This window comes from Amphiura filiformis, chromosome 2 (genome assembly GCF_039555335.1).
Source record: "Amphiura filiformis chromosome 2, Afil_fr2py, whole genome shotgun sequence".
NCBI lineage: Eukaryota > Metazoa > Echinodermata > Ophiuroidea > Amphilepidida > Amphiuridae > Amphiura > Amphiura filiformis.
This window is the reverse complement of record NC_092629.1, coordinates 47,297,919-47,325,047: the sequence shown is the minus strand read 5'-3', so window position 1 is coordinate 47,325,047 and position 27,129 is coordinate 47,297,919. Positions and strand designations below refer to the sequence as shown.

Sequence of the window (27,129 nt, the reverse complement as noted above, 5' to 3'; positions counted from 1 at the left end):
TGCAGTATAGTTTTAACCCATACATGCATAAACATGAATTACTTGCCTGATAGCAAAAATACAACACTCATTTTCTTCACTTGCTTTTTGGTCACACATAATTATTAACAATGGATTATTCCATTTAAATTCCACACTCCCCTTGTGGAAGATTTTGGAAATATCTTCCACAGAGGGGAGTATGAATTTCAAATGGAATGAACAATTAGGCAGCTCCATTTGAATTTCGTACACACTCTGAGAAAGATTCAACATGAATAACTCACTGTGGGAGGGTGAGTTTCAAATGGAGCTGCTAATGTGCTCATTACATTTCAAATGCATACTTTCCCTGTGAAAGATGCTTCCCAAATCTTCCACAGGGGGAGTGTGGATTTTAAATGGAATAGAACAAACAGTGTATTTCTCAAGTTCCATCCCATCTCCCCCTCCCCAGCAGTGAAATGTTAAGTCAGCTTTAAATAAACTAACCTGTATTGATGCCTGTAAAAGTGTGTCTTCATCAATTGTATATATCTTGTTGATGTAACTTCAGATGACCTGCAATGATTATGAGTGAAATACATAGAAGGTCAATGATGCTGTTGAGTGTTGACCCAGTAAATGTTAGCAATACAGAATGGACAGTGTATTCTCAAGTTCCATCCAATCCCCCCCCCTCCCCAGCAGTGAAATGTAAAGTCAGCTTTATAACCCATATTGATGCCTGTAAATTGGTCTCAATCAACTGCAAGTTTATAGCTTGTTAATGTAACTTCAGATGACCTGCAATGATTATGAGTGACATAGAGTGTTGATCGGTAAATGTTAGCCGTAATATTTGTATGGTCCTGAACTTGACAGAGTGAACGGTGTATTTCTCAAGTTCCATCCCTTCCCCCCCCCAGGATTGAAGTGTAAATTCAGCTTTTATAAAACTAACCTGTCTTGGTGCCTGTAAAACTTTGTCTTCATCAATTGCAAGTTTATAGCTTGTTGGTGTAACTTCAGATGACCTGCAATGATAATGAGTGAAATAGGAAGTCAGCGTTGAGTGCTGACCCAGTAAATGTTGGCCACATAATAAACTGAGCTCAAAAAGAAACTTATAATTTTTTACAACTTCTGAATCACAAGGTCATATCTTAAAATACTGTCAATCAAAATGAACCAAAATCACACACAGGATTACCTTAATACTCTACTCAAAACACATGTCAGTAACCAAGCAGTTGTCCAACTGACACAACAGCAAAATGCACTGTCATGTGACAGCTTCCTGGACTTCCTTCACTTTCACAGCCCAACATTTGGCACCCAGGACAAAAAATCTGTGAGAATGCACACAAGATCCTTGCACAGATGATAAAACGGTGCTGCTTTCTGCTTTTCATACACTTTTTTCATGAAACAGGGCTGGGCTGTGAATGTGCTCCAGGAAGCTGTCCCATGTCAGTGCATTTTGCTGTTGTGTCAGTTGGATAACTGCTTGGTTACTGACACGTGTTAAGAGTAGAGTATTGAAGTAAATCTGTGTGTAATTTTGGTTCAATTTGATGGACAGGATTTCAAGATATGACCTTGTGAAAAATTATAAGTTTCTTTTTGAGCTCAGTTTACTTGTCTGGTCCTTAACTTAACAGAATGAATAGTGTATTTGTCAAGTTCCATCCCATCTCCTCTCTCCCCAGCAGTGAAATGTAAAGTCAGCTTTTATTAAACTAACCTGTATTGAATCTTGATGCCTACAAAAGTGTGTCTTCATCAATTGCAAGTGTATTGCTTGTGGATGCAACTTCAAATGACCTGAAAAGATTATGAGTAAAATAGAAGGTCAATGATGCTGTTGAGTGTTGATCCAGTAAATGTTAGCCACTTTTCTGGCCCTTAAAGTCCATTCAGTGATCCCAGCCCAAGTGTTAAAAAAAAATCAAAATCAATTAAAAATCAAAATAATTGAAATTGTCATTTGGTACAATGTATTTTGGAAATGAAAAATTTGGCAAAAAACAAACAAAAAACAGCAGTATTGATGAAGTTGAAGCCCCATTCAAATACATATTCCTAATTTACATACTGTCAGTATAAAAATTACAGATTCATGTAAATGCCTTATTTTGTCTTAAATACGTCACTTTTGGCTGAACCACTGGCAGGCTTATAGCACTTTTATGACAATGACAAAGATACCAAAATCTGAATGTTGATGATTTCTATGTTCGTCTGGATAAGCAAATCACTGACATAATGAACAATCCCATTCCATTCCTCCCATTATTGAAATGTAATTACGTAAATTCAGCTTTTACAAAACTAACCTGTCTTGATGCCTGTAAAATGTTGTCTTCATCGAGTGTATATATCTTGTTGATGTAACTTCAGATGACCTGCAATAATTATGAGTGAAATACATAGAAGGTCAATGATGCTGTTGAGTGCTGACCCAGTAAATATTTGCCATAATACTTGTCTGGTCCTTAACTTGACAGAGTGAACGGTGTAATTCTCAAGTTCCATCCCATCTCCCCCCACTCCCTCCCCAGCAGTGAAATGTAAAGTCAGCTTTTAATTTCTAACCTGTATTGATGCCTGTAAAAGTGTGTCTTCATCAATTGCAAGTGTATTATAGCTTGTTGGTGTAACTTCAGATGACCTGCAATGATTATGAGTGAAATAGGAATTCAGCGTTGAGTGTTGATCCAGTAAATGTTGGCCACATAATACTTGTCTGGTCCTTAACTTGACAGAATGAACGGTGTATTTCTCAAGTTCCATCCCAACCCACTCCCTCCCCAGCAATGTAAAGTCAGCTTTATATTAAATTAACCTGTATCGATGCCTGTAAAAGTGTGTTTTCATCAATTTTCATCAAAGTTTATAGCTTGTTGATGTAACTTCAGATGACCTGCAATGATTATGAGTGAAATAGGAAGTCAGAGTTGAGTGTTGATCCAATAAATGTTGGTCATAATACTTGTTTGGTCATTAATTTGACAGAATGAACAATGTAAATGTATTTCTGAAGTTCAACCTCCACCTATGCCCAGGGTCTTACATGTAGCTAGGATTTGACAATTAAGTGGCCGTCATATTCCCCAGAACTGCCTGTCCAAAATTTCACTCTGAAAATATAAACCAAACTTCTGCAGTGCACCTTAAGGGGGTTCAGTCAATTCAAACAGCTACACGCTAGCGAAGTGATGTAATATTCGGATTAACTACGATAGCAATTATGAAAACAATTTTACACCGCGCTGCACTACAAGCAGGTTGCACTCATCACCTGTGTACAATGTATGTATGGAATTATATATTGAACAAAATACCAGTCTTTTCAAAGATATTATTTCTTAAAGAAGTTAGCAATTGGTTCAAAGCAAACAAATTATCAGTAAATGCTATCAAAACTAATTACATGATATTAGGAACGCCCCATATGACAACAGTTAAAGTACAGTCTGATTTAAATATTATTTTAGATGATACAAGTTTGCACAGAGTGAAACAAACCAAATTCTTAGGTATCATAATAGACGAATGCCTCACTTGGAAACATCATGTTGATTGTGTTTCCAAAACACTAGCACGAAATATTGGTTTCATGAACAAATTAAAACACTATGTTCCAGAATGTATTTTACACACTCTATATTGTACTCTAGTAATGCCTTACCTCAACTATGGAATACTTATTTGGGGAAGTACCTGTAAACCTTATCTTGATAAACTTGTTAAATTACAAAAGTGGGCAATTAGAACAGTGTCAAATAGTCATCATTCAGGACCCTTATTTGCAAAATATAACCTACTACCTGTAAAAGATATGTACTCACTCGAACTGGGCGTATTTATGTATAGATATTCTATGAATGATTTACCTGATTTATTTAATGGTTATTTTACAAAGCGCTCTGACATACACGGCTACCAGACAAGACATGTAAATGATCTCAACTTGGCAAATAATAAAAAAGCATTCTCTGATCATTCCATCCGAGCTGCTGGACCCACTTTTTGGAACAGTATAAATAAAATCAGCTTAAACGAAATATGATTTCAGTTTACGAATAACTTTTTTTCTTTTATTTTTTTCTGGGCACTGTCTGTCTTGTCTTATTGGTCTAGCATGTTAGGTCTCATGTGTTTTTGTTCTTGTTATTTTTGCAACGAATTTTGTTTAGGGGTTGGCTTATTCAGGCCTCATTGGCCTTCCAGTCAACTCCTCCATATTGTCTTTTTTGTTTGCTGTTTGTTTTGATGTTCCATTTTTATAAATGTATTTGGAAATAAATAAATTTGATTTGATTTTACAGGTGTGAGTGATATGACATGGTTCAATACAGAGGTACCACATGAACGTAGCAGTGCAGCGCAGTATATTCAAAAATTGTTTTCACCTATTGCTATGATAGTTAATGCGATTATTACATCATTTCGCCAGCGTATCGCTACGTCCTTGGTATATCTAGTCTGGGCTTGTTTCTCACGTAATTTATTCATGCATTATTTTTAGAATTTAGCATATACATGTATGTCAAAGGCATTAATTTTATTGCCTGTCCCAGGAGCAAACTGCTCGTCCAAAATAATGGGTGGATGGATGGGAAGCTAACACCCTGCACCCCATCCCATCCATCTGCAATGAATTAATGACAATTCAGTTTTAAAAAACCTACCTGTTTCGATGCCTGTAAAAGTAGTTCCTTATCAAAATGTACTTGTTGATGTATAACTTCAGATGACCTGCAATGAGTACATGTATGAGCAAAATAGATTATTAACCCTCACTGTACCAAACAACAAAAGGCCACAGTTCACAAAACATAGACACGGGCAGGCATCCCATGTGAATAGTCATATGGTCGCAGAAAGTTTGGCCGGGCAAGCTATACCCCGTGGCAAGGTAGGCCCTTGCACGTGTCTGGCACCCAAAGGGTCGGTGGTTCAAAACCGCACCTGAGAAAAGAAAGTTTTTTCTTCTTCTTCTTTCATGGATCAAAACAAATTATGACTTTTAATGATCTTGTGCATGCATTATGATAAAGATGTGACATTCAGATTTTGTGAAATCAAATTTTGTGATTTTCTCAAAAACTGCTCATTTTTGCAGGAATTTGTTATGCTAGTTGGATTCCTTGCATCATTTCCTTTCTGAAAATGTATACCTTTATAAACTTATCATCATAACGTTTAGAGATCCTGATCAAAACTGGCTTCTGAGTAACTTGTTTGATATTTGCATGATAGTATGATTTGCATGATAGTATGATACATATATTTCCTACATGTACGTAGCACAAGCATTCAAATATTGGAATTCAAGAGCATTGCCTAATTTGTCCCAGGAATTTGTTTTATCCGGCACAAAAAACACCAGCACCATGAATGGTGATGGGCATGCAGCTATATACTGCATGTGTAGAGTGTGCATGTGTATTTGTATCCGCATTCAAACTACAATGAGGTTATGTACGGGGTACTGAAACATGTGCTTGATACCAACTACCAGATGTGATACATACAATGTTAGTACCCTAAAGTGAGCATATAGTATTTGATTCCCTATCCATATGTTCAACATCATTCACGATCTATCTTGTTTTTAATGTTTTATAATAAAATAATATAAACTTACCAGTTCAGCTTTATTGTGTCCTGTGCTTACTATAATACACATCAGCCAAATTCAAACTGTAGTGTATACTTCTATGCTGACTATACTGAACTGTGATCATGGACTTGTTTATTCTGTGATAAAACAAAATGATAAGACAATTAAGTGAGCCAGAGTTGTATAAAAGTGAGCAAATACAGTCTGTGTACAGTCAGTAAACTTTGACCCTGCATGCATGGGAATATGTGATGTTAGTATTCAAAATCTGCAATCCAGTTGCTCCACATTACAGCTTGAATTGTTCCCAGCGCATGTAGCTTTGTTCGCCAAATTTAATGCTAGCTGCCGTCATCCTGTTTGAGGGATGGTTGAATTTTGTGTTAGTTTTTATTTTTGCTTTTTATGTACCCCTTTCCTACGTGGAAAGACAGGACTAAAAACACATTCTTTCCCTTGTCCTATAACTACATGTATAAGCAGATAAGGGAGTGTTCATTAATACTTTGGTAGGGGGGGTTGGTCTTCCTCCAATTTTTCACTTGAAAACTTTTTTGACCCCCCCCCTCGATGGACTGCTAAACTTTTTTGACCCCCTCTTTTGACAGACAAAACTTTTTTGACCCCCGTTATCGTAAACACATAACAAACATTATACTTAATAGTGTTGTTTCCAGTGGTGTGATATCTGGGTCACATTTAGTCAAATATGAGATTAATTTGGTCACGCAAATGTACACAGGTATCAGTTTTTGCCCCAAAGACCGTGGCACCTGGGCCTGTGCCCACTCTGCCCTATGGTAAATCTACCCGTGGGCTTATGTGTACAAAATAATTATGCAGTGAGAAATATAGTAAACTGAAGTGTGCAGTTTACGTGCAAAGAAATCCAATTTATTTGTAATATTTTCTTGATTTAGTTGTATTTTGATTGGTACATAATAATGTTTGTAGCCTACTTTGAAGAGATGATAAAAAGTGCCAGTATTTCTTAGACCAACTCAGATATTCTTAGATGTGTACATTATAGAATGCATATCAAAATGTCTATGGGGCAGCTATTCAATAGTATTGCAGATAGGACCTTGTCCTAAACCTATGAATGATGTTAATCCCAGGGGGGGCACTGATTTCAATGTGGGCACCATGCTCGGGTACAAAAACAAGTAAAAAGGGTTGTTTTTCAGCATAGCAATGGGCAAGTACAGTGCTGTACCTGTGTCAAAAACCACGAAAAAGGGTATACTTTTCCAAGCAAAATTACTACTTAAGAACCTGAACATACATTTTTACTTTCTTAGTGTTAAAAAAATGGCAAAATACTTGTTTAGGGTATGTTTTGCATGCGCTGAGTAATACTCATTTAGGGCGCGTTTCGAGAGTCCATACCTGAGCATGGTGTCCATCACGTAACGTACGTGCCACCCCCGGATGTTAATTATATGAATGCAATTGGGAATAGAAAATTTAATAATTAAAAAATAAATGATTAACTAATCCTGTATGTCTATCACTCTATGTGGAAATTATACACACGGCCCGTCTGAACATAACACAAAATAAAAATTCCTTTAAAAAAGGAAGCGCCCAATGGGAGCTTTGATGAGATGTGCTGAAATCCGGGGGGGGGCTCCAACTTTGGAGGTGACGCGTATGTAGGGCTGTTAAGACCCCTTTTTCACCATCGCTGTCACCCAAAGACCCCGGCCATTACCAGGACATGCTCTTAGTGTCAACAAGTTGTCTATTACTGATTTTGTTAATTCTTTCAAAATAACAAAGCCATTTAGAACAAGAAATTCAATTTTCGAGGCTTCTTTTGGCTCTCACCCAAAGACCCCATTTAAAAAGTCATATTCTCACCCAATGCCCCCCCATTTAGATCCAAACAGTCCCTCTCTCACCCAATGACCCCCATATTTTGTACAATTTGCTCTCACTGAATGCCAAAAATCATGTTCTCACCCTTGCAATGGCCCAATATTTTTTTTATATTTTGCTCTCACCGGATGCCCCTTACTGCCCAGACCTACACCTATATCCATTTCATATTGAAGTGCCACCCCGGGGCTGAAATGTAACCGCTTGGATACAATTTTTTTCTTTAAAACAATAATGTAACATTAGCATAAATTAGAAAGATTAGCGTGGGTCATGTTGGGGGGGCACACCGACCACAATTGGGGACTGAGTTTGATGGGGGGGCAAAACCGCTTTTCAGCAATTTTCCTATGGGATTTCCTGAATTTTGCAACCGATTGTGCCTTGTGCCCCTATGAGGCTACACCACTGACATTGGTACAAATGTATTACCATGGAAGAAAGAGATGAGAAGGAACCACAACGACTTCGATCGGCCAAGTTTTAATCCGCTTATCTATTGACGCATGAAAAGAAAAGCTATCAATGGTACTTACTTTCATGTATGATCCATTTACCGCGATCGATGCTTGGCGAAATCATTACTGAAAAAACTATAACAAACCCATCCAAGAACAAACAAACGCTACCCAGAAGTAAGATTATGGAATTTCACTGATGCTCTGAACATGTATAGTAGCTTTGTTTTGGGATCTACAGTCAAACTGTTTTCTTGATCGTGTTGTGTAGAAAATGTCCTTTAAAAAATCGAAAAGGTCATCAAAATCGGTCGTTTTTTTGCTGAGTTTCATCTTTAGCAAATAAGGTAAGATTTTGGTGACTTTTTCGATGAAAAATAGATGCAAAAAATAATGTACAATATTTCGGTTGAGTCCGGTACATGAAACCTGTTTAATTTAATAGTTTATATGTGTATAATCGTAACTAGCTAACTGCTTCAGTGCCAAAGACTGCCAACTCTGAGAAAAAAGTCATCAAAGTTCGGGAAAATTGGGCGAAATGGAAGAAAAAGATGTAGGCCATCAATGACCGATGATCACGCCACCAGAGAAAATCCTATAGGGTGATGGCACGGAAGGTCATTAGTACAAATCATCCTTCAGACACGCACCAGAAGACATGCAAATACATGGAGTACAATACCAATCACCTATTTAGCTGGGTATTGATCAAAGTAAATCCTCATGAATAACAATGTCAATTAAATGTCGGTAAAGGGAGTGGACAAAGTGAATGCGTTCGTTGTGGTTCCTTCTTATCTCTTTCTTCCATGGTATTACTAAACAACATGCATTGTATAAAACACCATAAAATAATGAAACACATGAACAACATCAAATTATATCATTTTGCTGTTTTTACTTCTTTCATTCAATAAGTTTCATTCACAAGATTTACAAATTACACATTTTACTGCTTCTAAAACATAGAGAGGCCTTTTTTGAGCTTAATATTTTCTTTTCAAAATGTATACAATCATTACTCATTGCTCAGAACTTTCTTTTATAACTCAACATGTTTATGTTAAATGGAAGGTGTCCCAAAGTTCCTACATCTTAAAATGTTATCTCTTGTACACATCATGTTTTGAACAATAGACAGTGGCGGGGCATGGGGTGGGGGAATGCACCCCAGCCATAGCTCTTGCCCCCCAGTAAAATCCCACCCAAAATTACAAATTTTTCCACTTTTTGCTGCAATTTTGCCTGAAATTTGTCAATTTTGCCACCCCCCTGAAATTCACTTTCCCTGACCCCTGAAAAAAAAAAAAAAACCTGGCGCCGCCACTGAATATAGATTTAAACAAAGAATAAATTTGTCCAATTATTTTATGTCATTTTGATTAAATTTTATGATCCTACGTTGAGCAAATCACTGAATAGGCCTTTAAAGGAGAGAACATCATAAACAAACTGCAAGGCCTAGATTTTGTGCCAGTTTGCAGGAATCAAAAACCATCTGAGTCGCTTCACCTACTGCATGATTCAAAGAAAGAAATTGATTCTCGCAACAAATGTTATGAGAAGCATTACGAGAATCGAGGCCCTGAACTGCAAAAAGCAAAATAAAATTGAATATATGAATACAAAAGCCACCCAAGTCCATACTGTGGCCAATTGATTTAAGCATGGGAATTTGTTGCTATGCATAGGCCTGTCATATGTATGAAAAAACAACTCAAATTCATCCACTGTGTCTATTGAGCATGTGAAAAGTAGCATGTATGAAAGAACCACCCAAGTCCATGATTTGAGTCTTGTAACACATTGATTGAAATCCAGTATGTATAAAAGTCCGCTTGTAACACATTCATTGCTTCAGAGTGACTTTTGAAAAAAAATGGGTTTAATAAAGGAAAGTGTGTGGTTTATATTACATGGCAGAATGCTTATCAACATTATACATACCTGTGTGCTTTATTTTGTATTATCTTACTAGTGGTAATCTCATTCAAACATTGTTGTCTTTGTATATGATTCAAAAAACCACCCAAGTCCAAAATTTAAAATGAACCCCACGAAGTCCCTGAAATGCTAATCGTCATACTTAATACAGTTTAACTCACTCATTTGCACATAAAACTTACCATATTGACCAGGTAAATATAACTGAAGGAATTAAATGATACACATGTTTTTCTCTCAAAATCACTTCCCATGGACTTGGGTGGGTTTTGTATTCATGTATTCAATTGTTTGCTTGGTCTCAAATTAAGTATCTTAAAATATACATACTATAGGGTCCACAACTTATAAGTTTCCCCCTAATAATTTTTTTAAATAAATTGAAAAATATTTTACATTTATCAAAAAAAGTATTAAGGGGGGGGGGAACTTATAACTTGTGGACCCCATATATTTAACTGCAGCCTTCATTATACATTTTGTACAGGATTAGGGAGGGTCCACCATGAAAGCTATTGAAGTAATTTTTATATTGTTGATAACATCATTGTCATTTAGCTAAAACTTAATTGGGTCTTACATGAACCGGTATATATGTTCTCCTTTTGAAAGGTCTCTAGTTACAGAAATTAAACTTTAAGGGCTCGGATATCGACCTTTGCACAGTATTTTTACAGGACCTGAGAGCACATCAGATACACCAAATTGCATTTTGAATATATGAGGAATCCTTCTGATATTTTAGGTGTTGGGGGGAATGTATATCTTCAATACGAGAGGGCAAAATTTTCATATGATGGAGGGCTTTTCCTCCCAGCTACATACACTAAGTCTATATACATATCATTAGATTTTAAAATTTAAATGTTAAATATCAAAAATATAAATTTGTAATAATTTGCCATAAAATTTGTATTACACTATATTGCACAAATTTCAAATTTTTTTATTTGATATCAGAAGGACATTACTCGTACTCAGAATGCAATTTGGTGTGCGATGTGCTCTCAGGCCCCATGAAAATATTGTGCAAAGGCGGGTGACTGACCCAAAATGGGTAACATATCTAAAAATCTACAGATGGGTTAAAATGTGACACAATCTGGTCCATGGGGGCCAAAGGAGGCATTTTTGACAATTGAGTTACTGTAATTATTACATTATACATACAATAGGCTATCATTTTTGAAAACACCAATGGTCTAGCATAATTGCACTGCAAAAACAGCAGAGCAACACTTAATAAACACTTTAACACGTCATAAACACTTGTTTGTACAGTGAAGGTACAGGGATGTTAATTTATAAACACCAAAACACGTTTAGAAATATGAAGATGTTTATGTTTTTTAACACAAGATAGTGTTTAAATACATATTTTTGGTGCTATTTCACGACCACTTTTACACTATAATAGTTGTTATCGGGGGTGTCTGATGGAGGGTGCGCCGGGGAGGGGGCGGGGGGCATCATGCACTCGAATATGAAAGTAACGTACCTGTCCCTAACAGAGTATGACACAAGGGGTCTATAGAAGGTGATTATGGTCAAAAAGGGGGTCATTCAGCGGGGACCTCCAAGAAAATGTCTGAGAACGCTAAAATTCAGTGCCATTAACCGTAAAATATAACTTTCTGGGCAACGTTTTGTGAAAAATTGCCTTTTGAAACTGAAATTGCTACAAAAATGTTAAATTTGTTCACAATGCGCGCGATGCGAATAAAATATTTGCAGATTTGGTGTAAATTTCTATTAAAAAAAGGGGGTCATTGGGTGTAAGCTGGTGAAAAAAGGGGTCATTCACTTAAATATTCACTTAAATAAAAGTTTAGCTTCTTACATGACAGGAGCTAACATGATCATCAACATCTGAAGCTATCTGATTATTACTGGATGAATAATCTACACCAAGACAGCATGATTATCATCACCGTTTACTCCCGTTTACTAAACACTCCCGTTTACTAACCGCTCCCGTTTACTCAACTAGCGGGGACCCGTGCGAAGCGCGGGTCTCCCGCTAGTTACATACAATAGGCTATCATTTTTGAAAACACCAATGGTCTAGCATAATTGCACTGCAAAAACAGCAGAGCAACACTTAATAAACACTTTAACACATCATAAACACTTGTTTGTACAGTGAAGGTACAGGGATGTTAATTTATAAACACCAAAACACATTTAGAAATATGAAGATGTTTATGTTTTTTAACACAAGATAGTGTTTAAATACATATTTTTGGTGTTTATAAATTAACACCCCTATAACTTCACTGTACAAACAAGTGTTTATGAAGTGTTCAAGTGTTTATTAAGTGTTGCTCTGCTGTTTTTGCAGTGTGGTTCTAAAGTTATGAAGTTTTTGGATTATCTATTTTCTTATGTATTTATTGTTTTTTACTCCATATTTTTGCCTTTATCTCAGTTTCAAATTTGCCACCTTTGGCCCCCATGGACCAGATCGTGTCACAAACATATGCTAAAAATTGAGCTGCAAACTAGAATTTCGCGGTTCTCGACTTGCGCGGTTCTCGACGCAAAGCGTCGGCCGCGATGCCTCCACCTTGACGCGTATCATTTGAACCGGTGCACATACAACAGTTTAATAACTTGACCTTAGATGACCCCTAGGTGACCTTGGATGACCCTGGAATGACCTTCCAAAAATTTGACTCTAAATGTTGACTGTACCCACCAAATGTCATGCCCATACGACAGTTTTTAGGAACTTGACCTCAGATGACCCCAGATGACCCCAAAACGACCTTCCAAATTTTTGGCTCTAAATGTTGACTGTACCCACCAAGTTTCATGCCCATACGACATATTACGCATAAATTATGCAAATTAGGTACTTAATTAAAATATTTTGCGACGAAAACCTCCTTTAATTTGAAGACCCCCAATGACCATCCCTCCACCAACTTGCATCACTGTACGTCTTACCAGTTCTGAGAAATTGCACTTGCAAGCTCGGACGGACAGACAGACAGACAGAGAGACGGACAGACAGACGGACAACCAGGAAACATAATACCTCCGGTGGAGGCATAAAAAGCACTGAAATACCCAATATTTGGGTAGCTGGTGTTTCAATGTTTCGGATAAAAAACTATTTGCAAAGCTCCGTTCTGATTGGTGATTAAAGTAATGATATAATGTAATTGACCAATCACAGGCAATGTTAGATCAAGGGGTTTTTAAACACATTTTTTTCCACTTAAAATGCACAGCAATGTTTAATAGTGGGATTTTATGCAATAAACAATGCTAAACCTAATACAGTCACACAATGTTCAATGCATCGAAAATAATCAATTAAAAAAAAATCAAATAAGGGGATGTCATTTTTTTTTTTTTTCGGAAGGGTGGGTCATGAATATATCGCTGACAGGAGTCATCTTTTACGACCCCCCTATCGTGGGCTACATTTTTTATGACCCCCCTATCTCGGGCTGAAATTTTTTATGACCCACCATTCCACCCACGCAAACTTAATCCATTGTTGTAACTAAGGCATAAAGCATGCAAAAACTTTGATTGTAAGTGTAAAGGAAGGGCACAGAATGCGCTAAAAATTGTGATCATAAGTGTAAAGAATGTGCAGGAAGCGCGCAAATATATTTGCATTATAATAACTAAAGATTGCACACACATTTTGATTGTAAGTTAAAAGAATGGCCACATTAACATGCAAAATTTTTGAGTCACTAGCCCTTAATAATTTTATAACCCCCATATTTTTGGTGTAAAAAAATCATGACCCCCTATTTTTGGCATAAAAATTCTTATTTCATGACCCCCACCCCCATTCCAAAGAAAATGACATAAAAGTGGAATGACTGAATGAGCCCAAAATATTTTATGTACCATTTAACAAGTTATATAAATTCTTATTCTCTGTCAACTGTAATATAAATTATAATTGTCTAATTATTGCACTTTGTGTGCATGACATTTTGTTCTTGAAGAATACACAAAAAATAAGTATTTTTTGTTTTATTTTACAATGATACAATAAATGTTTTAGAATTTTCCCCCCTCGATGTAGTTCCTGTCATTACTCACACCAGAAAAATACAGCACTAATTTTTTTGGGATTCAAAAAATATTTTTCTGTTTTGCCAAAATCAGAACTTTCTAGTTCTGGCAATACTAAGTCAAATTTTAATTGTTTTGCCATTTGAGAGAAAATGGGCCAAAAACATGCAATTTTGCATGAATTTCTTACAATTGCAGTCACAAAATTCGAGGACTTGGCACAAGTCTAAGTATTCAAATTTGGAGTATAGGCTCCGAGTTTGCTCATAAACATAGACTTAGGCTTAAGGGGGCTCAGCCCCCTCAATAATTTTGTAATAATGTTTTCAAGTTTCAGCCCCCAATGTTGAAAATCTTCCTAAGCCTATGATAAATTTAATATTTTTATGCTAATTTTGATATATTAAAAATTGGTTATAATTTTAAGATATTTGAAAATATGTTTTCCAAAAACATGCATAACCTAAAATTAATCTTTGTAAGTATTTGGGCCTTTACTAAAAAAAATTGGCAAACATTAAAATTTGACTTTTATTGCCAGATAAATTTGTAGTTAGGCTTTAACTCTTGTTTAATAGACAACAGGATAATATTTTTTTACCCCCCTCCCCTCCCCTCCTCCAAAAAAAAAAAAAAGGTCACTAATAGTTAGACACTTCTATCAAGTTCATATCAGGATCTCGAAAATAAACTGATTTAATAGGACCCACGGCACCTGTTCTCATCACCGGTCCGTCTTCAATAACCACTCCGCAAGCTTTCACATGCTCCATCACAGCATCCAAACTACTTTCTGTGATCAAGCAAAGATCAGCCGATCCCGGCGTAGGATGCTTCGCTTTGGGTTCGTACTCCTGTCCACGCTGATGGAGATTGATTTTCTGCTGACCAAATCGTAGAGCTTTGCGTGTTTCTTTGAATGTGATTTCTTCCATTCCTAGGACTTGTGTGTAGAAGGCTACCGTGGTATCGATGGAGGCGACAGTTAAAACTAGATGATCTAGCCGCTGTACGGTAAATCCCAGTGACTCTTGCCGACTCATTGTGGAAAAAATTCTGCTGAATTCAGTGGTTCTGGTTCTGGTTGGGTATGATACAACACCCCTGGTGGGAAAAGATGAATCTGGTTTGGTGTGCGCGAGATCTGCTTTATATGGTGTTCAAAGTGATCTTTTATCTGGTTCTCGAATGCTTTGGGTTCTTGGATGTTGGGCTCTTGTGGTACAGTCTATATGTAGGCCTACTGCATGTATGACACTTCTTGGGATAAATGAGTACTTGTACGTAGCAGCCATTTGTGGGTTGTAATTCTATGAAGGATTGAGAATGTGATCTCCTTGAAGAGCGCTGAACCGGGGGTAGTAGTGTTCGTACATGGAAAGTCAATCCTCAAGTGCTTTCTGGAATATGGATTAGTGATGTTCCTTCTCCTGGCTAGTGATGTGAATAGTGGAATAACCTAGATGTGAACCAGTCTGAATTCATTCCACTTCAGCTCTTCAGATGGCTCTCCTGGAATATGTACAGAAAGAAGAGTAAGGTTGCAGCTACAATGGGCAGTAGCGCTCATCACTCACTCCTGTAACCCAACACTATTTAAGACAGCGTTCAAGCTTTGACTTGCGTTTGGCGGACAGAATGGTGGAAACTTAATGTGAAAGATATCCTACTTAAAGGAACATTTTCTAGGGCGAAATTTTGTGTAGAAACTGAATCAGACATAAAAAAAGCATAATTATCAACTTGAAAATTTTCCCCATAGCACTGTACAGGCATATTTCTGCCCAAGTCTTCAAATTTGAGCAAAATTGGTGCAAAAAAATAAGTCCTTCAAAATGGGGATACTAAGGGCTAAACAAAAAACATGTTGCTCTAGAGGGAGGCATTGGTAAGGGCAACATGTCTTTTGTTTAGCCTCAAGCCTCCCAGTTTTGAAGGACTTATTTTTTTTGCAAAATCCGTGACTTTTTTCACGCTCTCAAAATGCTTAGGGGTGGGGGTAGCATTTTGCAAGTTATTTTCTTTTCTGTATATCTAGCTTACTTGTTTGATATATCACCATTTAGCTATTGAAATACTGAGCAAACAAACACTTAAAATATCCCTATAGCTCATACCATTGTGGAGATACGGCCTTTTCAAATCGAAAATGATGCGAATATTGTATTTTTTTCTAAATCAATTGTCACCCGAACCCTCAAGTTTCTACCCCTGCTACAAAAATTAAAAAATATATGGGTCCCATTCAATGCTTTTAATATCACAACTGTACCCTTGTTACACAATTAGCATAGAAAATTAGGCACTATTTGATAGTTTTCATGTTCATACACTCACAGGAAATCTGCAAGTCAAAATTTTTGTCACCCCAAAACGGCTATTTTCGGCCAAAATCGGACATAAAATTGAATTTTTCTTGAAATATATAAAAGATAGGGAGTTTTAAGTACCAAAATCTGAAACTAGATGATATTTTACCCTTGGAAATATATAAACAATCAAGAATTTTTATTGTTTTCACCCCTAAATACTTTTTTCACACGTGTGTCCGCCAAACGTAAGTCAAAGCTTGAACGCTGTCTTAATTTCATTTTCAATCCCTGAGCCAGGGTTTGATTTACTTGGGGGAAAATGTGCATAGCAATTTTTAGCGCAAGTGCCCAATGTTTAGGTGATGTTTTTATTACATTGTACCATGCACTTTCATTGAAATTGTCAAGAAATAAAGACATGAGGATCCAAGAATCCAAGGAAGATGTAAATTCAAAAGTTGCAGTTTGCTCCATTGCATGCCCTATTGATTTGTACACAAAGCATTTTCGAACGAACAAACGCTGTGCTTTCCATTGTTTAGCACATAAAAACTAGTGTCATGCTTTCAATGATTAGACTGAACTGGAACATAAAATTGAAAGTGCAATTTTGATTTTGTTCCTTCCTTAGGTTTTATCTCTATTTCTTTAATTCTCAACCAATTTCAACAAATGAGGTCTTAAATCAGAGCTATAGGTACTGGCTGCTTATTTTAATTTTGAAATGATACAGTATTTGTTTCTAAAGGATATGGACCTTAGATACAGATGACTGGTACCTTAATATATCATAATTGAAAGTCATTGAGACTGTACATCTGAGATTAATAACACACAGATTGGAATTTCAATTTTTCATGCTTGTGCCTTCTAAGCGTACTCGTATTCAGCTGACGCTGGTAAAGCGTTCAGACCTGGCGACATCGCTCATCTTATGCGCGAAGTTTCTTTTGTCTACGCTCGCGCTTGCGCAATTTTTGAGTTAGCTCACGCAGTATCTGACTTAGCGTCGATCCCCATAGGCAACATGCCATGTTTTCGCGGTATGCTGTACATACTCACAACTCTTTGTTTCATGGTTTAGATACAATTGATATTTAGACTGCGAAATCTTCGAGGAAACTACTTCATCAGTGCAGTGGCTAGCACTACGCACAGCGTCATCATCCCTATATCTTTGTGTCAAAAATTGCTGTGATAGTACGGTGAATCCACTCGTTTTTCAACAGCTACGCATGGCGATTTTGTTCGAGATAGGCTGAGCGACTCAGGCTAAGCATATCATTTACACGATATGAGATACCGCAGAGTTTCTATTCTCCACGTTTTTAGGATATATGTGCATGCTCAGTCAGTACCCCATATGATGTTGCCATCAGTGTTGTGAGTCGGTAAATTACCGGTTAATTTACATGGTAAATTACCGGTAATTTACCGCCATCTTAATTTACCGTGGTAAAATAGGGTAAAATAAGTAAATTAAGTAAAATATGAAATAAAAGGATTTTTTTTATTAAAACTTCTAATAATATTGTTTTTGTTTGTTTGTTTTACATTAAATGACAATATTGTTTGCCATATTTGCATAACTTAGGTTGGAATAATGATTTTGTAGCTACCTACATGTATAGTTACTATAACTGCCAATACTTTACTATCTGCTATATAATGTACAAATTAACTTAGGTCGCAGGCATGGAAAGTTTCAGTGATTGTGCATTTAGCCGATCAGGATGTTCTTGTGACTTGCAAGTAAATTTAACACTCATAAAAAAAAGTAATAAAACAATAACACCTCAAAACTTTCACTAAATTATTAAGTCTTATAGTAAACCAGGCTAATGAAATTATGAAAGCATTGAAAGCAGCAACCTCCCCCTCTCCCCAACCCATACCTAAGACTATTATAATAGGTATAATAGTCTCAGCCCATACTAATATTAAATTTCCATTGAGTCCTGACTCCATTGATCATGGCTTGCCTATCTTGTGAACTTTCTAAATAAAACTTATAAACAAAAACAAATTGTAGCAAACTCAAGGTAAAATTTCTCAGATTTTTTGTCACAAATGTGAGTGAACTACCCTTTTGATTCATATCAATCATTCAGAAAATAAATGCTATTTGTCTCTGTTTTACCAAAGTGTTCCCTGTGTATTTTGAGTATATGCTTTAAAACATTATCGTTCATTCTACATTGTAAAGTTTTAACACTCTTTAATGGAATAGTTAGCATCCTTGAAAATCTTATTCAGATCCTAATATGAATGGTCAGGTTCATTACCATCAATCATGAAATACAGCCTAAGTGTTTTTACCATGAAAATGAAAATAAGTAATTAAGTATGTGATTGCATAAAAACTGAATGTACACAAAATGTAGTTTTCTCAAGTGGTATCTACTCCCTAGCTATCCCAGAAAAAATACAAATGTTTTGGAATTAAAAAATATTATCTTGTTTTACCAAATGAAACAGTTTAATCCTAATCCTTTTATTTAGTTAGTTCTACCTGGCAATTTTAATATTTGGCCAATTTGCAGGGAAATGGACAAAAAAATTGCATGTTTTCTTACTTGGCACAAGTTTAAGCATTCAAAATCTTGAGTAAAGGCTAAGAGTTAGCTCATAATTTAAATATTTTATGTCATTTGTGATAATTGGTTATAAAATGAAAGATATTAGAAAATGTGTCTTCCAAAAATTAAATGCATATCTTGAATTTGGTCTTTGGGCTTGGTTGTCACAGCATACGAAAAACACCCTAAAAACACATCAGCCCTTATTTCCCAATAATTGACCAAACAGTTAGAACTAAGTAAAGGATTAGGATTTAGCTATGTTTCATAATTCATTCATCAAAACAAGATAATTAATATTTGTTTAATTCCAAATGAGTGCTGTATTTTTCTGGAATAGGGAGTAGTGCCGAGTGCCAGGCTCTGTGTGTGTCTGTTTATGAGAGAAAAATGAAAACACTTTCTAAAAATGTACGCAAATACAACATGACTTTTGATTCACTTCTTTCAACTTCAGCTTTGTTTATGAAGCTAATTTTCATCTGGAGAGGCATATTTTACAAAACAGGACTGTGTACAATCTATGTAGCTCTTAATATGAAAAGAATTGAATTTTTATTTGCCATTTTAAAGCTCATTTATAATTTACTTATTTTACTTAATTTACCATTTTTTACCGGTAATTTACCGTAATTTACCGGTAATTTACCGCCATTTTTAATTTACCGGTAAATTAACAACACTGGTTGCCATTATAAAAAAATTCGATTTGTTGTCAGGTAAAACCCAGGTTTTGTTTTCAATACATTAACTGGAAATTCAATACACTCAGCAGCGATTGCTGTTTTCTTTAAACACATATATTTTACTGCATTTTCACCATAACGTTTTTAAATCGTACATTAAAAATGTGATATATTCAACTGTTTGAGAATTATAATCATATAAAAGAAACATGCATAGCCCATTCAGCTCAGATCCACGTGCTATATAGAATATTAAATCACAAGTCTATATGCATCAACTTTCTTTTTCTGCATCAATAATAGAATATTGATTTTTATAGAATTGAAAACATCTCTACATTTTGAGTTTGTACTTCATGACTGAGCGATCTAGCGATCAATTTCTAGCCAATCAGATAGGACTCCTTTTCTTGCGTTCTGACATTTTAACTTCGTTAAATTTTTAGTACAGAAGCTTACAAGTACATGTACAAGGAACTTATACGATGCGATGTCCTCCTTCACAAACTGATACTATCTGTCCATCGTATAAGACTGTTCCCGAGCAGCGTGTTGAAGGAATATTACACAGTTAAGAATAGGCTCCGTCTTCCGTTTGTTGGGATCCCTCACAGTCTCCCAAAACATCAAAAGCGTTGCACATATACTTAAGACTGTCCTTTTTCACATAACGCTGACAAAGTAGGGCCAACTTGCCTAGAAATGGTCAAATATCTCTGTGTAATCCTATGCAAGTCCTACATGTACATCACATCGATATCGGCGATCGTGTTTTTTTACTGAAGTTAGGCTAGGCTGGTTCCCACAAGCGTCATGCACGTGACGTGACACAGCTAAAATAATCGACCGGAAATCTGGGATCATTAAAACGTGAACAAATTTCAAACCACAGAAGTCAGTAAACTTAATGGCGAGCGGTCCGAATTTTGAGCCATACAAGTTTACGTGGTGAACTAGAAGCTTACAGAGTTAAAACTTGAAGCCATAACATTTTCAAACAAAATAGATTAGCATTTCTTTGCCATAAAATGTTAGCTTTTACTGCATTATATCCCCTTTTATTTTTGAGTCGAACAACTACGGCAAAGCAAAGAAAATTCGGATATACCACCAGCCCACATGTCGCCAATGCGTACCACTCCTCATGTTGTGGTACGACCCTTTGTTGTGTATTTCACCATCCCGCAGACCCGCACGCCGTGTACGTACTGTGTGTTATGCAGGAACATCATGTATGCATTTGACTAATAATTCCATCGTAATAATACACTAAAGCGCCGGTTCCGGCGTTTTATTCAAAATCTCGGATTTTGACAAAACTACAGCACCTAGACTAGTCTTGATTTTTGCAGTTTAATAAAGTACAATTTAATCGTGTAAAAAAAGGAATTTTAAAAATTCAATGAGGGCGTCTTCCTCAGCAAATTCGCACTTGATTATTAATTAGTTTCCTGTTTACCGCCCGCGTCCAAAATTGAAAATCTCAAAATAATTAATTATTTTATTTTTATTTCTAATTTTCTGCTTAAAAATAACTTTCAACTACTTCTACTTGCCATTTTCTGACTTTAATAATATCAACAATAATAAACAAGGAGTACAACTCCACCTTCACTTATTTATAAAATCAAATATTGTTGTGAAATAATTAAATGCCCGCTCTAGCCAAAACGAATCAATAGTTGCTTGTAATAGTTCAAACTAAATAAAGAAAATAAAAGATAGGCCTAATTAATAATTAATAATTAAAAGTCACCTCATCCCTTTTTCAAAATCTTTAACAAGAAACTAATAATCAAGTGCGAAGGGCCCAACAAAAGTTAAGCTTATTTATCTACATGATCTAAGACTAAGACCAAATACATGATCTTCACGTCAATTTTATACCAGTTGGCGATCCTGACTTTTAGACCACCCGAGCTATATAAGGTAAAAATTACAAATTTATCATGTTAAACTTTCACAACAAGGTTAAACATGTTATCAACTGTACAAACATACCTTTTATTCCATCGGACAAGCTTTATTTTGTTCCAAAATTCATGTTTTAATAGCTATTTTGACGTAAATGAGCTGGTAACAAAACCGTGATGCCAGCTCCAAAGTTTTCGCGTAGCACAAGCGCTTGATGTACGCTCGTTTTGACGGTAATTTACGCTAGCGTATCATTCATTTTCAAGCGCGTCTGGCCGTCTGACATCGTTTACTGCGCGACGCAATTCAGCATTTATTCAAGATGGCGAATTTCTAGAAAAACGTAATGTATTTTACCCCGAAATTTCCCTCATTACTCAAAACCCTGCCCTCTTTCACAATATTTTATCTTCTTGGATATCATCGGAAACATAGATTAGTAATATTAGGTAGGTCACTGTATTTTTAAAGACTTTTTAGATGATTTTTACGATGAAAAAATTGATGTTTTAAGCTTCTTTTCAAAAATTGGTTTTAGCTTGTTAAAAAACGGGTAAAAATTGTTTTTAACTTGTTGGATATTTTTGCTTAATAGTTTAAAGCTTGACTCCTTAGATGAAACTTTTAGTTTAAGCTTGTTAGAATATTAAACCTTGATGAAATGAGCCCGAATGAGCCCTATATAGCGCGGGTGGTCTAAAAGAATACAGGACACTTCGCCCACAATGCACTTCGCCTACACGCCATTTCGCCTACGTGCCATCTCGCCCCTAATTAGCTATTATGGCAATGCAACGCAATGGCATTGTGGATGTGATCGATGCGCACAGGATGTGTGTGTATTCAGATCGTACTATCAATGATGTATTCATTAAATCGCCCCCCATTGAATGGACGACAATATAGTGACCACGTCCTGTTGTAGTCTTGAGAATAGCCCGGTGTCGATAGGTGATGATTTGATGATGGTGCTGTGGTGATTTGAAGTTGCGAAGTATAATAGTTGTATTTCCCCCTCACCTAATTTAGCTATATCGGCAATTAGAATAGTAGCTCAGTATTGCGTTTTCGAAATAACTACCTCGAAATAAGGAAAGTATAGTGCATCAAAATTTAATAGGCCTACGTTTCCTACGGTACCGTTTTTTTATTTAGTCTTTTGGACTTTTGCATGTTTTCTTTATTGGGTAATTTGTAATATTCTTCCAGGGGGGGCCGGCCAAGATTGGCTGAATTTTGACGTTGTCATTGGTTTTACACGTAAACACAAAAATGTCTCAAATTATTCCAAAACTGTACGTATGTTATTAAGCACTATTTTATCAGTCTAAATCCGTTGAGGTTCGCCAGTGAACCTCATTGTAAGTACTGTTTTTTGAATGTTTTGTATGAATATCGCACGGTATGTTTATGATATATACCTAAAATTTCCCCATTGTGTATCACGGTTCGCTTGGTCTAACGGTAACGGGTCTCGCCTGCGGTGCATAGGGTCCCGAGATCGAGTCCCGCTCACTCCCGGCTATAATTTTTTTTTTTTTTTCATTTATTTTGAATCCAAAAATATTTATTTTTATGTGAAAATTTATACATTCACTGAGAAATATATTTTGTGCATTTTTTTTTTTTTTTTTTGCCAATAGAGCTAAAAACACAACTCAGCACGGGGCGTCCAATGTCCAGGCAGTGTTGCCGTCATATTGTCTGTTTTGTTTACGATATTGGCTGTTGCCACAGTGAATAATGTAGTCCACCATCGTCTGTATTCTTCTTTCATATTTCGTAATGTTTTTTTAGTGTTTGGCTTTGTTGTTGTTCTTGGTTCTTGCTATAATTTGTTATGTTGTTTAAGATGTTTATTTGTTTTTCTTCGCTTTGGATTTATTAGAGCTTTGTCTGAGTGGGTTTTGGGTTATTTTCAATTTAGTTTTTTCCTTTAATTAGTGTATTGTTTATGCTTTTCTTTGTTTGGTGAATAATTTCTTTGTTTGGGATAGGTCTATGGCTTTTTGCTTGTTTTTTGTTACGTTTCTAGTTATATTTTGGCTCGTTTTGGTTTGGTTATCCTTTTCTTTATTTTGTAATGTTTTGTAGCCTACTACATACTAATTTGGTACGATCGTATTGTTTTTTTTTGTATATTATGCGTTTTTGTTTGTTTTATTTTGTCTGTATCAATTAAAGGGGCATTTCGTGATCCACAGCCTCATCCCCCCACTTTTCCCAACAAAAGTTGAGATTTTTACACCACTGGATACCTCTGGCTACATAATGTTTATGTACCAAATATTTCTTGCAGATTAATTCGCTTAGCAAAAATATCGCTAAATTTGAATTTCGTTCTGGTGCACCAGAACGAAATTACAACACATTGTCTATCGAGCCGTGTAATACACCTAATCATGCATAACTCGCACACGCCAAATTCGGAATCAACTGAAACTTTGGAAATAAGCTTTTTTCGTGGATATCTACTGAAAAATGTCATAAAAAGAGGATGCTAGGATCACGAAATCCTCCTTTAATATTATGTCTGTCTGTATTTTGTACTGTTTCCTTTTGATTTTGTTTATTTGGTATTGTTTTCTGACATGTTTGGGGGTTGGGCTTTTTTTTGTCCTATTTTTGTTTTTCCATTTTATGGTTTTCTTTCTTTCTTTTTTTTTTTTTTTTTTTTTTTTGCGTTTGCTTTTCTTGCTTTCTTTTGGATTTAGGCCTTTTTGTTCTATTTTTATGTTTGTTTTTCTACTTTTTGTTATGTGTTATGTTATTGTTTTGTTATGTGGTTCTACTTTTTTTTAAATATTTTTAGTCACAATTTTGTTTTACTTTTATTCGCCTCTTTTATTTGGTCTGATTTTATGTTTTACTGCATGTGTTCTTAACTTCTTATTATATTGCCACTTTTGGATGGATTTCCGTGGTTCCTGGTGGGTTGTTGTTGGCATCTGAGTCTGACTCATGGTAGGCCCTATCTGATCGGTATGGTTTGGGTCCATAATTTTCCTTTAGCTCCGCCCCGAGATAATAATATGATCGTGAGCTAATACACAGATTGTAGGCGCTGGAATGAAATAGCAATTTTCTTCGTTTTAAATTTACCTCATTTGTTTGGCTCGCAATTAAAAGGGGATAATGCGATCAGTACGAGCTAATATATAAGAGCTATCAGTGAAAACTAGCATTTAAATAGGAAGCTATTTTTTATGCAAATCACACATTATTGAAGACTTCGTATGAAATGGGAATGTTTTGTGTAAGAAAATAATGTAACAACCAAGAAAATTAGTAATTACATAAATATAACATATTATTGTCTTTCTCGTGTGCCCACGGACAAACAAAGTATAAAACTTTTAAAATGTGCATAAACTAGTCATATATTATAATGTTAGAGATGCTTTTGTATTTGTGTTGTGTATGTTGTTTTTTATTCTTTTTATCTTTTTTTCTCAAGTTATTTGTGTTTTGTCCTGTTTAATATAAATGCAAAAAATGAATAATAATAAAAAAGGACCACTTCATACAAATGTATAACTTCCAAATCTGGGAGTTTGATAAACCTAGATTTGGAAGATACGTGAAACCTATGTCATGTGTACTTTATTCATGCATGTCGTATAATTTGAAACTTTGCTTTATAAAACAAACTGATAATGATGATTTATATGTTTAAGCTAGTAGGCCTACTCTATGTCGTACTCATGCAATGCTATTATTTAACCGTCTCAGCTTTTTGACAGTTGGACGAGTAGGACCTTTTTTTCTTTATAGTTACCAAACTATGCTTAGCTCAGGATATATGATCACTACTAGTATCTCACATGGCGTAAGAAAGACCGGGGCCCGGCCTTGTCAAGGAAGGTACATCGGTGTATTCTGGCATTTTTGCGTGCTTGGATCATGGTAGCATTGATTGAACATAATCACACCCGGCGTTTTCGTGTATGGTAGCTAATGAATATCCGCCGTTAACACGCGGTGCAAAATGGGGCATAAGTCACTGCACAGCCTCCCACAAAATATCTCAAAGCTGCATGCTGCTGGCGTTTGTTTTGCTAGTTGTGCGCATTTGTCTTTGAAAATGTATTTTTCCTTGATTGTTTCATTAGGCTATGTCAAAGAAGATCTTCTCTGATTTAATATCTTTTATAGGACTGCAAGTTTTAAAAGTTTTGAACATCTCTAACTTTATTTTAAGTGAGTTTGAGCCGGTAAAATGAATGATTCGGTTAATTAAATAAAAATACACAAAACTCGCAAGCGCTTTTTTGGCCATATTATATAAATTATTAGGCCATAATGGCCATAATTAATTTAACACTTAAAAGTATGAACTTATATGAAGTAAACATAATTTGTAAAATAAAATAACACATATAATAGGGCCTAATTGATTCTTTTGTTCATGAAAACATATCTGTAAAAGTAAAATACATAAGGATTTAACATAAAAATACATTTATAAGGCCTAAATTTCGGACATATTAAATTAATTATTGTTCGTGAAAATATAAGCTAATATAATGCAAAAAAGTGATGACGATGATGGGAAACTTGGAATCAACTTTCATTACCCTTATGATTTTGTATCATAATTCAATGGCTTTCCTTCGTCTTCGTGTGCATGGTACGGACTTACAAGCACAAAACATGTTTTAACACGGCCCGCAATTACAATTTCTTTGTTGCGCACACTACCCGTCCTCCAACACGCTGGCAAGTAAAGACTTCCGCGAAATCGCCGGGTATGACATGGGTAAATCAATGGCACTGTCACCGCTGGCAGTCACGCAGGGCTGTCAAGCACTCGTCGGCAGCAAATACCTGTGGTGTAAAAAGGGGCGAAACGCACAGCACAGGCCCTGCTCGCTGAAAATGGCCAAAATTTATTTTAAACACTTTATCACGTTATCAAGTTATTAAAAGTAGGCTGAAAGTTTTAACAATCAATGGTATTAAAAAATTAAGACTGCCATATTTTTCTTTATAATTATCTTCATAAAAATTCACGTATAACACACTTTAACACGAAGTTATCAAATTATTAAAAATGCATGTTGAAAAATGCATACACATATTGAAATATTTAAAAATATTGTTATAATCACATCAGCACGGTGTGTTAAAAACCGAACATAATCTGACGGTAGGGGCCTCAATTTATAAAACACACACACACACACACAAATTTGTTGAATATTCCCGTGCATTCATTGGAACGAATCCTTGATCGTATAGTCTGCTACCAACACAGGAACACACGACCCTTCCGGTCACATCGATCGTCATGATACATCCACAACCGCCATTGCAATGCATTGCATTGCATAGGGGGCGAGATGGCACGTAGGCGAGATGCCGTGTAGGCGAAGTTGCGTGTGGGCGAGGTATCCTGTTTCCGTCTAAAAGTCAGGATCGCCTTTATACTTTACTTACTCATGTTCTGTCTTACTCTACACAGTCAACGTCAGTCGTATAAAATGTGGCGAAACATTCGCTCATAATTCATAAAGTTTGATTCGGCACTCCACGTCCAAGCACGTAAACATATTTTGGTAAAGCATAAAAGGAAGTGCAATTGCAAGACCTGCAAATTTTGTTTACATTGCTTGTTTGTTTTGAGACACACCGCCCTTCAGCTGAAGCGACGAGTCATTTTGACCAATGAGATAGAGCAAATATTGTTGCATTGGGAAAAACTCCCTTTTGATTGGT

At 35.9% G+C, this 27,129-nt stretch overlaps 2 protein-coding genes across 5 annotated transcripts in view; both read right to left on the bottom strand.

Moving 5' to 3' along the window:
* Positions 1-27,095, bottom strand: part of LOC140146299 (uncharacterized) — a 31,340-nt gene extending 4,245 nt beyond the window's left edge. For 2 of the 4 annotated variants that reach the window (XM_072168096.1, XM_072168099.1), the window contains exons 1-8: positions 26,851-27,095; positions 5,615-5,727; positions 4,656-4,722; positions 2,807-2,884; positions 2,557-2,632; positions 2,298-2,366; positions 1,706-1,785; positions 472-540 (exon numbers count right to left, since the gene is read on the bottom strand). The gene's annotated coding sequence lies outside the window, so the exon portion shown is untranslated. The remainder of the gene's footprint in view (positions 1-471; positions 541-1,705; positions 1,786-2,297; positions 2,367-2,556; positions 2,633-2,806; positions 2,885-4,655; positions 4,723-5,614; positions 5,728-26,850) is intronic. The other 2 variants (XM_072168097.1, XM_072168098.1) reach the window with 2 other exon arrangements.
* Positions 14,562-14,963, bottom strand: LOC140141030 (glyoxalase domain-containing protein 5-like). The gene has a single exon (XM_072162812.1). It carries the CDS (start codon positions 14,961-14,963, stop codon positions 14,562-14,564), a length of 402 nt encoding a protein of 133 aa, XP_072018913.1.
* Positions 27,096-27,129: the final 34 nt, after the last annotated feature.